This window comes from Neopelma chrysocephalum, unplaced genomic scaffold, assembly GCF_003984885.1.
Source record: "Neopelma chrysocephalum unplaced genomic scaffold, ASM398488v2 Primary Assembly neopelma1_26, whole genome shotgun sequence".
Lineage (NCBI taxonomy): Eukaryota > Metazoa > Chordata > Aves > Passeriformes > Pipridae > Neopelma > Neopelma chrysocephalum.
In genome coordinates this window covers 14,072,644-14,085,597 of record NW_020897695.1, presented here as the reverse complement: position 1 = coordinate 14,085,597, position 12,954 = coordinate 14,072,644, and the positions used below count along the sequence as shown (strand labels likewise).

Here is a 12,954-nt window from a genome sequence, read left to right as displayed (position 1 = left end):
ATAAGAGTGCAGCCTCTATGTTAGACCTCCAAATGATAAGAAACAAGAGAAATTACATTGTGATTTCATTTTTGACAGTACCAGTGTTAGAAACAAGAAAGAAATTAAGACCAACTGTGACACACATAAAACATCTCCATGCTTTATTCACTCTTAAAGCATATTTCTGCATTTGCACTTCCTTCACCTGAAGTCTAAAGTCTGTTTCCTGGCCAAACTCCATCACTGGCAGATGGGTATATAGCAGCTTCCAAAGGCTCAAAGGCTATCCTAACAGCTACAGCATTGTGAATATAAGATATGGAGGGCCTCAAAAGTTTATTCTTCATCTAAACCTTCTCTTCTCCCACTTCAAGATAGTGGTTAGAGTCCATGTCACTTCAGGAAAGCTGAAGAAGCCCCCTAGCATCTCTGCTTCCAAAATAAAGAGATGTAAGGTGCTATACTGATAAAATCTACACTCTAGTAAGTTTATCATTTTACATAAAGCTTATTTTTAACTGTTGGCTTTATACAAGATAGTATTAGACAGTACACATGGAAACTTAGACTAAACACATATTACAAAGAGGTTAACAGGAATAACCATGATGTGTCTTACCACAGATTTATTCTGAAAGGTTTGAAGAATTACATAACTTTCAAAACACTCAAAAAACTTTCTCCTCACAGTTGCCTGCATGCTTCAAAATTCACCAGCATTTCAGTAAGAAAAAGTATGTACACTGTCCATTTTAACAATACTGTCCCCTCACCTTGTGTCGCAAAGAGCAAAGCTGCTTTTTCAAAGCATCTCTAGCACTTTGTACTGCTAGGTGGCTCTCGGTTCCATAGCTTAACATAAATGTCCTATGTGCTGGTCCTTGTATGAAAAAATGTCTTTCATGTTAATAGCATAATAATCAAGACCTTTAAAATCAACAGCCTGACACTCTTCGTAAAACTGCTTTTGAAACAAGATGTCCATGGGTAGGGCAAGTGTCACAATACATCCATAAACTCCAGCCTACTGCTCAGTAACCAACTCCAAGACTGTGAGTTCAGAATACGATACAGTTAAATTCTACATGAACTGCCACAGAGAAATTGTGGATTAGCCAAAAAACCACATGATATTTGTTTAAAAGCAAGGATATGACTTTAAATACTACACGGAGAGTTACCTTTTTATTCTTGAGAATTTCCATTTTTAAAGCTTTCTCTAGAACCATGAAGGTAGAAATATTTAAAGTTATTCTAAAGTAAGTTGAAACCTTTACAAAACCATATGACTGTAAAAAGTAGGCTTTTTCAAAAAGCGAATAAGTGACATGCAATAAAATTAGAAGAACCGACAGTATGGGCATGTGCTTAATATCATACAGTAAATATCATTTGAAGCTAGCTTGCTAGAAAGCCAGTCATGAATCACAGTATATACTGGACATGGTATTTGGCACATCTATGTCTTTTGCAGGATCAGAATCCTACTAAGGTAAAAGAAATACAATCACATTCATATTTTGTGGCTAAGCTACACACATCAAATTTATCTCCTCAAAAGACCTTTAAAGAGGGTAATATTTTGTACTGCCATTTCTTGACAATCCAGTGGCAAATTAGCGACAAAAACCATTTCTTTCCTTACAAACATTTCTTTAAAATGAAATTATGTTTAAGTAGAAAGATTCTAGAATTCTCTCCATTTAACTTCTCAGATCAAGCAACATGCTTACTTACAGAACACTCAAATAAAAATTTATATATATACATGTATATAGCTGAACAGTTCATATTGTGCGTCATAACTGGCACTGCTTCTATTACAGTACTACTATACAGAAAGGAAAAATCTTTCAACAAACTATAAAGTTTGATTCCTGCAGTTTTCTTTCCATAAAACTATGTAATAAGTGCTAAGTTTTGCTGGTTTTATATGTAAGTTTTCCCATTTTTATATGGTGATTCTTTAACAGTTGTGGTAGCTGTGGTGACGTCAGTTATAATAAGGAATAACAGACGGGATGGAATGAAGAACTAAGTATTTTCAAGCATCTGGACAGCTAAAAAATTCAATGAGAGGGGTTTTATTTTGAATCCACCCACTATTACCCTATATGATTGCACTTTTACACCTTATATACTTAATTCAACTACAATATTTCTTCATATTTTTTCCAGTTAAATTCAGTTCCTGTTGCCTTTCTACTGTTTGGAGAGATCAGCTACACAAAGCACATTCATCCAACCACCCAACGTTCTATGATTCTGTGCCAGAAAACTAAATTTTAATTTCAAGTTCATATTTGGACCAAGCCAATATTTTCTCACTTGCAAATAGATTGCAGATTTTAATTTTCTTTAAAAAATATTGGAAGCTAAAACTTCATAAAGCACATTTTCAACCAATGGCTATATACCAGAATTCTGAACTCCAACCTTTTGATTCACATACCTCATTTAAATTAAACTGATCAGTCTATTGGAACACATATGAGTTCAAATCTGGGAATTAATCTGTGTCAAAACAAAGAATTTAAAGCCTAGATTATGTTCTCTTCATTATGGAGACAGGTTGCTGAATCAGAGACCTTATACATAAATTTATTCAGATAAAGTACCATGAAGTTATAAACATGTTAACTATGTCAGGCTCAAGCTATTACTCATACACACAGGTCTTGGTTCTATGAAGTTAGTGAACAACACTCTGCAGGGACTTTATACCTCGTTAGACCAGGAAGTATACAAACCACACATTTCTTACCAATCATTCTAATATTATGAAATACTAATAAATCAGAAAATCCAAAGGGAGTATTGCATTAAACATTTTTCAAAAAGGCAAAAAAGTGATTCTCTCCATTTGCTCCAGTAACTACAATTTTTTACTATTTGATGTTGGGGTAAAGATGGGATTGGTTTTAAATGCAATAAACAAAACTAATGTCACTTTCAGTAGTGTGTTCTCCTTCAAAATGGCAACTGATAGGCAATCCTGAAGTGCAGCAGCATAGGTAATTTGGCTTATGCTTAAAGTGTGCTGAAGGTGGTGTAGGGACAATCTCTACCTTCCTGAGTCACCAGAGCAATACTTCTCAGTCTTGCAGTTAAGCTGCAGACTAATGGGGGAGAGTACTGCAGCACACAGTAAGCTACTAAGTCATAAAAACCACACAACCCTTCCTCGCGTATTCTTTTAAACCCAGGGTTAAAGCAGTGGGAATTTTTCTGCAGGCATTTATTGGTCTTCATTTGGTCCTCAAATAGCCAAGGCCAACAATAACACTGACAGTTCAAAGGTGGCACATCAGATTGTCAAGACAAAAAACCTTCCCACTTTGATCTGTAACTATCTTTAAGTGGTCACCTCTGGTTATAAAGAATGAACGTTACAAGCCTGTAGTAGAACATGGCAAAACAGAAAAGTCAGGTAGCATGAAATCACTACTTCGAGCAAAATAGGCTGTACATACCTTTTTACACTACTCATCTGTTATGCATGTTACACATGCTTTTATTAGAAAACATGCAAGAAAAAAAGAAAAGTGGCATCTAAATAATAAAATTATTATTTTATTAATCAATAAATCCTTAATCAAATATGTAACAGCATAAGTCAAAACATGAACATCAATAGCCTATAGCTTGCTAGGTTTAAATGATGGCTGATAAATGGGCAGTCATAATGGGCTGGTGGTTCATACACCGATGTCAGGAGTTCAGGCACGACCCCAATAGTCAAGACTGCAGTGATCATACTTGGAGAAGCAACAACAAAAAATTACCTCAGTAGATTTCAAATACCATAGTTAGTTGTAGTGCTAGCAATTCACATAAAGAAACTGCTTTCTGACAGCAAACTGAGCAAAGCAGAATCAGTGCTAAAGACGTGGAACCCTGTGATATATCTATGGGATAATTCCTCAGTATAAACCTAGGCAGACTAGGCAGACTTGAAGTTCATAAAGAGTTGAAGTGTGAACAAAGCTTACTAAGTAGCCCTACTTGTCATTTGAACATATAAAGTCTACTTTATTTCCTGGATTTTCAACACTTACTTTTGTTTAAAAAAGAAAATAACTTTTCCCCTTCTCAAGTAATGAAAACCTAGCTTAACTCAAGCTAAAAAGTTGAGTCCTGGTAACTTAATATTTTATGAAACTCAGAAATTCTTATTCTTTAAAGGTAATAAATTACTTCTGCACAAAAAACCTTTCCAGACTTCTTCATATTTCCTCTTCAGAAAACATGCTCTTCCATTACCAAGTAAAATGATATTTACCTGTCAAATAAATGAAAGTGAAAGCAAATATTTTAGCTACTTTCACCAACTTGTCTATACCTGTCAACCCCTTGTAATAAAATAACTTCACATTTTACAAGGCATATGCATCATTTTCTGGGTTATTTGCTTCAAGAATCTTTCTTCCATGAAGAACAGTCCCTCTTCTCACAGACATAGTGATACTACAGTGGTTACTATATTCTGATTCCCAGATATAGCTCCTAAAAACAAGAGGCAACACATATGCAAGGCATCCAGTTACTTATAGACAAGCACTACAAGTGGCTCTAAAGTTTTTTCTTTTTAGGTATTACTAATCAAATTTCAATGTGGCTGAAGGGGAAAATATCCTTCATTTATTTAAACATTAAGTTCACTGATAAACTGGTGCCTAAAGTAGTAAGAGACCCCAGTAGAATAGAGAGGGAAGAAGTATCTTTCCCACATGTCCCCTAAACCCCGAGGTTGGCTTCCTGTTAGAACTGTGCCTACTTCCAACACTTTTTTGCCATGCAGATATCATCAGACTTAATTTCTTGGTGGACAGTCAAAAGCACAAAGAACCAAAATTAGAGACATCATGAAACACTGACTCGAAAAGAAGGGGTATTTGAGGAAGTTTGCAGTCTGTTTCACTTTAAAAGAAAAAAAGGCACGCTACCTTTTAGCCTTTACAGGATTATCAGATATAACTTGAAGACTGTGTACAAACAAAACCAAGTAGTGAAATGGAGACTAGTGAACTTTTAAAATATTCAGAAGGGAAAAAAACGTCCCTAATTTAAAGGCCTCATGCTTTCCTATTGCAAAAACAGCTTTGTGACTTGGAAGTGATCAAAACAGAAATCCCTTTCCTGAGACTACATCCAAGCTATAATACTCTATCTATGTATTTTAACTCAACCCACACTGGCATTTCATATTGTTACAGAAAACATCCCAGAGGCTAGCAACACAACCTATTTTGCTTCAGACTGAATGCACCTGAACATGATGTTCTAGTTTCAGGCCAACCAGGACAGAGTAAAACTTAGTGCAATCAATCAGCCATTAAAAGATGGTACGATGGTACTCTTAGCAACAGCTTTGCCAAGTGAATTAGTGTCAAATAAATAGAAAAGTAGTTGTCTAAGTATTTTAATCTACTCCAAGGACCTCTTGTGGTCAAGCATATGGAGACAGGATAATTCAGACAGAAAAACAAATATGACTCTTCTAGAAGTGACTTTCTGCTACTTTATGAACAAGTTATGTCAGATGACTCTGACACACATAACCCACCTTTTGGTTGAGGAGTTATTAGGTCACTTGCCTTTACAGGCTTAAATCCTTGCCAACAGGAAAAAAGAACGTTCATATGAGGTGCTTTAGCTAATAGGAACTTTGTGTAGGAACAACAATGCTATGAGTTTGCTCCCCACACAATTACCTGAATTATGAGGAAGGGAGGGATTCTGAGTGAAATCTGTCACATCTCAAGAAGCATCAGTGACAAATTCATAGAATTTATAACCTATAAGCATAAGAGATACCGCTCATGAAGCTTCCTTTGCAAAGGAGATGTGGAGGTATAAAGAAGGTCTTAGAAAAGAGGTCTTTGATGAAACAGAAAAACGAAAAGTAAAAGGCAAGAAAAAAGGAAATGGACTTTGAAGTCAACACTAAGAAGATATTCATATAGTTATCATGGATACCAAGCAAATACTGATGCTCACAACTATCATTTGAACACTGAAATTTTGAGCAGAGTAGGAATTCTTGTAATTCCTTTGTGTAACTTCCCAGATTTCAGCTGTTTCAACTGCAGTGTATGGACTGTTTCTATTCAAACCATTCTAGAAAGGATTTGGGCGGGGGGGTTGTTTGGGGTTTTTTAATCAACTCAGGCAGAACATCTAAACCATTTTCTTCAAAAGTTTCAGCTTCAGAGAGAATGTTTTCTCACAGCCATAACTTGAAGGATAATTTGTGCTGAGACAGAGACCTAAGCAGTTTAAATTAACTGAAATTGTCAGTGTATGTGGTTATACTTCTGAAGCAATACAGGCAGTGTTAGGCATGTAGGAGTCCCCTTGACATTAAAAGTATGTCAGAAAGAATAACTAATACACATTAAACAGAACCAGAATATAAACTTCCAACAAAATAAGGGACAAATCTCTATAACAATATGTAGAACTAAACTTCCAGTTCAGTGATTAGTTAAAGAGATATTCAGGTAAAACCCAGAATAAAACAAACAAATTTTTGCCTGCAGTTCAAGTTTCTGATCACAAGTTTTTATATGAAATTTTCAATTCCCTGAGAGAGAACATTCAGGTTCAGGCAAAAAAGTGTAGTTCAACAGCTTAAAAATACATAATTTTTATGGTTCATTGGCACCTTACTAAAAATGTTATAAGTAACCACTTATCTTTGATTCTATTTTTCCTTGCATGTTTCTGAAAAAGTGATGGAAATCAAGCAGTTTATACTGGAATTTAATACCAAATGTTGTAGTATATTATTACCCTTATTTACATACTGGTATTGCAATAGGGGAATACTGTATTTCACATCATTTTTAGAGAAAAAATCAATTAATAAAGAATAAAGAGGGGTACACATTAGAATTACAAGTTGCTTAGCTGGAATTCTCTAAAGCACTTTCCAGTTGATTTTAGAAGTAGACTACAACGATTACAGGATAATGTATATGACTGCTTTTGTGACACAATTACTACTCCTGCCCCAAGGGATTTATATAAAATAGCTTCTAATAATGCTGTTCTTATCCAGCAAGCCAGAGTCATACATTAGAAGTAACAGACATTATGCCACAGAGATAATACAGATGAACAGGTATGATCTGTAGAGATAACTACTTTCAGAATGCTTCATTTACTTTGTAAGTATTATTGCAATAAAAGGGAAGAAAGTAATTAATTGACATAACACCATATTTAAGGTCCTTCAATCCCTCAGCAGTGTAGGATTAACAACTCTATGCTTATTAAAGTACTTAATATTATTTATCTTACAGTAGTGCCCAAAAGCCCCAACTGAGACTGAGGTCTCTCTTGAGTGGAGTACTAGAAAATCATTATCACATTAACTCACAAAGAATTCCCTTTCAAATTATTTAAAAAAAAAAAATCCAAAGACATATGCTCAGTTTAAGCCAAATTACTATCTCTATAAGCTTTACTACAGTTTTTGCTCTTTTGCTCATCTTCATTTTTAATGCCAGAAGGAAGCACAAGCATACTGCATATTTTCCTACTGACAGACAGAAGCATAGCTCAGAAACACATATGCCCTGGACCTCTCCCTGCCTTTCAGGCCATTGGGTGTAGGCACACAGATGTTCCCTCATTTTTACCCGTATAAAGAGGTTTGAGTAACCAGATTGCTGTCTCTCTACCTGCTGAAGAACACAACCCCAAACCACACCCTGGTATTAGTAGGCCTGTGGGAATTCTAAATCTAACTAGCAAATTGAGCTGGGACAGATTTTAGGCTCTCAAATTTCTCCCTGAGATCAAACTGCTGAGTCTTAAAATTACCAGGGAACAGGCAGAATCTGCATAAACTTCTTAGAGGCATTATTGAAACAGATGGTTCGATACACAAATAATTGTATATACAAATGTTACTACAATCTGCTGTTGTAAAAATCAATGTTTTTTTCAAATTTTTTCTAACACAAATATTTTTCCAAACTTCAAAAGCTTTACTGTCATATGCTGCATAATTAACTAAGTATTATATAAGGGACTGTTATACTAACTGGCCCACTGAGACTGTTCATTATATTTCAGTTGTAAGACCTGTTGGATGAAAGCCAGCCCACCTCTCTCCAGAGAGTCTAAAAAAAATAAATAATAATTTTAAAAAATATTAGGTAACCATTAGTAACAAACAAAACACAAACATCCCTTAGATTACTCCACACAAGTCAGTAAAGCTAGTCAGATTTGTTAAGAGGTAAAATGCATGACTTATCAAGAGTTAAGCAATCCAGTGTATGTTGGGACAGCAGCCACAAGCCTGCTGGGGATCAGAAGTAATCTACCTGACAAGGACTCTCCTACTGCATCACCTATGGTCATACGCACTGGGCAACCAGCACCCACCCCAGCTCTGGGGGCACCCAGAACAGGCATAAACTGGACTGTAAAAACAGTGGGCCTTTCTGTGGTTTGTTCATTTCAGTGACAGTCACAGTACAAGTTATCAACATGTCTTAGCTTCTCTTCACTCAATTGCCCACCTAACCGATCTGTCTTATGCATCGATTACAAAAAGTTTTGGTGTGTTGCAGTGCAGTCCTCAGCAATTTAAGCAGTTCCTTGATTTCCACAGTTTAACACTGGAGTTTAATAATCTGTTCCAACAAATCATCTCGGAAATGCATATGCTCTCAAATCCTCAATGAAGAACAGATTTTCAGTGAGATTCCTTATTTTCCTATCTCAAGGAAGGATCTTACCAGATTGCACAGCCTCACTTTTCATCCTTTCCAAAAAGAAGTTACTGCACTGGAGCTACGGTACTCCAGCTTCTATCTTCACTCAAGAAAAACAGAAAACCTAAAGCACAGTACAGCAATTCCAGTATTGTTGTAGAATTAACAGTACACCCATTAACAAAATGAACATTTTACAAAACAAAGAAAAAACACTTCGAATTTTCTTTTTACAAGTCACCTTATTTGTTACATATCTCAGAACTGTTTGTTAGGATCTACAAGCAAATTTTATAACTGGAGATTATTCTGAAAAAAAGTAAACTTTACTTACTGAAAATTCGCTACTTTTACTGATACAGGAATGTGGGGAAGTTGAGTGGCCCATTTCAGTGTAACATCTTGATAAACATTCAACATCTTATTGTGATTTCCAATTAAAGTGTTTATTGTTCCTTCTTGCACTGTTAAAAGATATAAAAGCAATTTTAGGATGAAAGACTTTTCAAAAGCCACTACTTTTCATATAGGTTTATAACACTATACTATTTTTTCTTTTCTTTTTAAGGCATTATGTGTTATAAATTAATTTAATATAATTAAAGTGTCAAAAGTTATGAAAGTTACATTGACAATGTATGACATATGTGATTACTTATGGATACCAATTTCAAGTGCACATTACACAACACATACCACAACTTTCTAAGGTTCTAGCCAGCCATGTTTGCTAATTTTAAACATGACAAAGAAAGATTCATAATGGTTATGTTGGCAAGCCAGTATAGATATGACAAAATAATACATTGGTTAAATATCTGCTGCTTGTATTCTTCATTCATTTATTAACTTGTGAATACCAGCTGAATGCATATGCATTTACAGGGTTTAATTATAGTATAATTTAAATCAGAAAGTATAAAATGTGAGGATTGTCAAGATTAAATATGTAAAGACTAAAATGCTATTTAACTTCAAAATAAGATACAGTGTCAAAAATTTATCAGGTAGTTTTTGAAACATTAAAAGAGAGTAGGTATTAAGAGTCTGGAGTTCTAACCAAGTTGTTTCCACACAATATAATAACAGTAAATTTCATTTGATTTTTTTTTTAAACCATCCGTAAATATCACAAGTTCCTCAAACAGTAGTTTATTCTTCCAAAATCTCTCATTCTTCCATGTTTGTTGCTTTGGTAGCCTGGGCACTAAACAAGTACCTCAATTTGATGATGAGAAAATATTTAGATTATAAAAATTATGATACCTTACACTAAGTAACATTTGAAAATATACTTGCTTCATTCAAAAAGAGAGCTCCAATTCACATACTTTCTACAAATCACAGAACCACAGAATCACAGAATGGCTTGGGTTGAAATGAACCTTAAAGATAATACAGTCCCATCCCCCCCTGCCAAGGGCAGAGACACCTTCCACTAGACCAGCTTGCTCAAAGCCCCATCCAACCTGTTTGTTCAGAAAAACATATTTATTCAGTGGGAAAAGTAAAAAAAAAAAAAAAACAAATACGACTCTTAGTTGTAAAAGTAACCAAGCTAAAGTTAAATTGAATTTTCCTTTTACAAACCTGAACAATAAGGAATGAAGCAACTCGGACTGTAATCAAGCTTTTTCATAAATCGTATTTGCCCATTATCCTTAAGGCAAAAGAAGTTTCTCTCACCAAGCACAAAAACAGAAGAAACTCCCTGATTAAATGAGACAACGCATATATCCAGTGCTTGCTCTCCGATGTTTAGAACCCAATCCACCTTCAAAAGAAAAAACATGCTCCAGAAATCAATTGACAGCTGCATATTAAAGACAATACTTTGAGAAGGCTCAGAACTAATCAAGTTACATATCATTAACATAGAAAAGCAAAATCAAGATCTTTTTTTGAATGAGAGTTATCTTTTATTCTGAGGAAAGTCAGTAGCTTTCCTTAATGTAAAGCAGCAAAAACATCTTCATTTTAAAATAGCTATGAATTAATGACTACACAGTTCACTTAAGCACATTTAAATTTTAAAATACGCATCCCATTCAAAATGGAAATGCTTTATATTTTAAGTATTAAATCTGCCTCTGTACACATCCTTGGATATTAAGGACAAGGTTAGAGAGCAAAAGGTGACAACTTATTCTACCAATATATGTAAATGGCAAAACAGACAAAAGCTTTTGATGTGTAAGCCAAACTTGTAGTCACTCGTGAACACTCTTCAATCTGAAGAAAGCTTGTGTATGTCATAGCTTGTTTACTTCTCCAACTACATACATTGATATAATAAGCAACTACTTATAAATCCTCTCTCCCTTATCTTTATGTTTTTAAAAATATTACCGCTTATTGACGCATTTCATTGGTTTGTTTCTTCAGCTCCTCTGGAAATTTCAACCAAACACACATGCAAAAAATGCTTTTGACTTCTGCCAAGTCCATTAAACAGAAATTTAGAATTTCTGAAGTAAAAACATATCAAAGTTCAACTGTCAGCACTTCCTATATGAACAGCATCAATCATTTTTCTTAAAGAGCATAGAACGTGTCAGCAAACATACTGACATATCTGATATATGAAATTGGAAGTGCCATCTTAAAGTCAAAGGGAAAAAAGCCAGGCTTATTACATTTGTCTCCATCTGTGCTTCATATTTTAAATTTAAAAAAAAATGTTTCATTTGCAGCATATCTGATGATTCCAAATTTCTTATTTAAAAACCACATCTTCTCCTAATTCAAGATGTAGGATTCAGACTGACTTATAGTTTGAAAAAATTCTACTTTTAGCCACTGGAAGGAAGATGCTCTCCCAACATTTTACTGCCATACCTGAAATACACTGAATCTAGCATTTTACATATGTAGTATATTTAGCAGACAAGCCACTCTCCTGCAGGACGACAGTGAATTAAATTCTCTTCCTCTTAATAGGAGGCAGCTCAAATATTAAACAGCTTATTCATAGAGACACTTAAAACAGTCACAGGAACCTCCAGAAGACCATTGAATCCACAGGTTTTTGACAAGAAGAGTCCAGGATACCAATTATTTACGGAAACATTTCACTGCTGAGTTTTCTCTAAGTACAAAGGATTCCCCACGTAGAATGACATTAGTTTTATAAGTCCAATACAAAGTCACAATTAGATTTCTGTTAAAAACATGAGCAATAATTCAGGTGTACCTATTTATCTAATTTACTACAGTGTAGGTTCTGTATTACAAAGATGGCCTTAGAAATAGTTATTTCCAATACACAGTTCTCTCTTCCTTTTCTCTGTAGAAAAACAGCTAGTTTTAAGGCCCAACCTTAAACAACTGACGCCTAAAGAAACCTTAATAGAAATACACTGGAGTGTTTCCATTGCCTTTAACAGCAATTGGACCAGGTCCTTTGTCAGCAGACAATGTTTCCACTCCGTTACCTAGCATCCATCTTTTTAACATGTATGCAGTGTTCATAAAGGTCATGTAAAATAAACAGGTTTTACCGCAAGCCTTTTTCCAGAGCTAAGTTTTTGCTGTTCTTGTCTTTCATCAGCATCTGTCGCAAATGCCAGCACTTGGTATCTGTTATAGGAAGTTTAAAAAGGTAAAAAAGTAAAAGATATTTTTGTAGTTATTAGCCTCACATTAAGTAAAAAATAAAATATAATTATCATGAGTATACTCTCACAGAAAAAGCACAGACTAAAAGGATTGTTAGAAAGCCTACTGCAACATAATCTATCATCAGCAAAGATATTAAGATTAATATCACTGTAGGATAACAGCTAAGTGCAAAGGTAGAAATTAAAACAAAAATTCAGATTTTATGTGGTGTTAAAATAAATTCCATTGCTAAATATATTAGAGGATAGAAACCTAGACCACGAAGACAGACAAGAAATCAACTTATTTTCAATTTGTGAAATTGAAATTCTAATTGAAAAAAAATTTTTTTCCTCTTATTAAGCTTTTAAAAATCCTCCTAAGCTGCCCAGAAATAGAATCTGCTATACCTAATAATGAAACCCTCAAGCACATTCATTAAGTAAACTAAGTAATTCCAATCCAAGACACTACAGTGACAGGACAAGGAGCAATGGACATAAATTAAAACACAAGAAATTTCACCCCAGCATGAGGAAGAACTTCTTTATACATTGAGGGTGGCAGAGCACCGGAACAGGTTGCCCAGGGAGGTCGTGGAGTCGCCCTCTCTGCAGACATTCAAAACCCACCTGGACAC

At 34.8% G+C, this 12,954-nt stretch overlaps 1 protein-coding gene across 2 annotated transcripts in view; it reads right to left on the bottom strand.

Moving 5' to 3' along the window:
- BBS9 (Bardet-Biedl syndrome 9) overlaps nt 1-12,954 on the bottom strand; it is a 289,338-nt gene that overhangs the window by 248,149 nt on the left and 28,235 nt on the right. For both annotated transcript variants that reach the window (XM_027675657.1, XM_027675658.1), the window contains exons 7-9: nt 12,215-12,293; nt 10,305-10,488; nt 9,049-9,178 (exon numbers count right to left, since the gene is read on the bottom strand). In XM_027675657.1, coding sequence (XP_027531458.1) covers nt 9,049-9,178; nt 10,305-10,488; nt 12,215-12,293 — 393 coding nt within the window. The remainder of the gene's footprint in view (nt 1-9,048; nt 9,179-10,304; nt 10,489-12,214; nt 12,294-12,954) is intronic.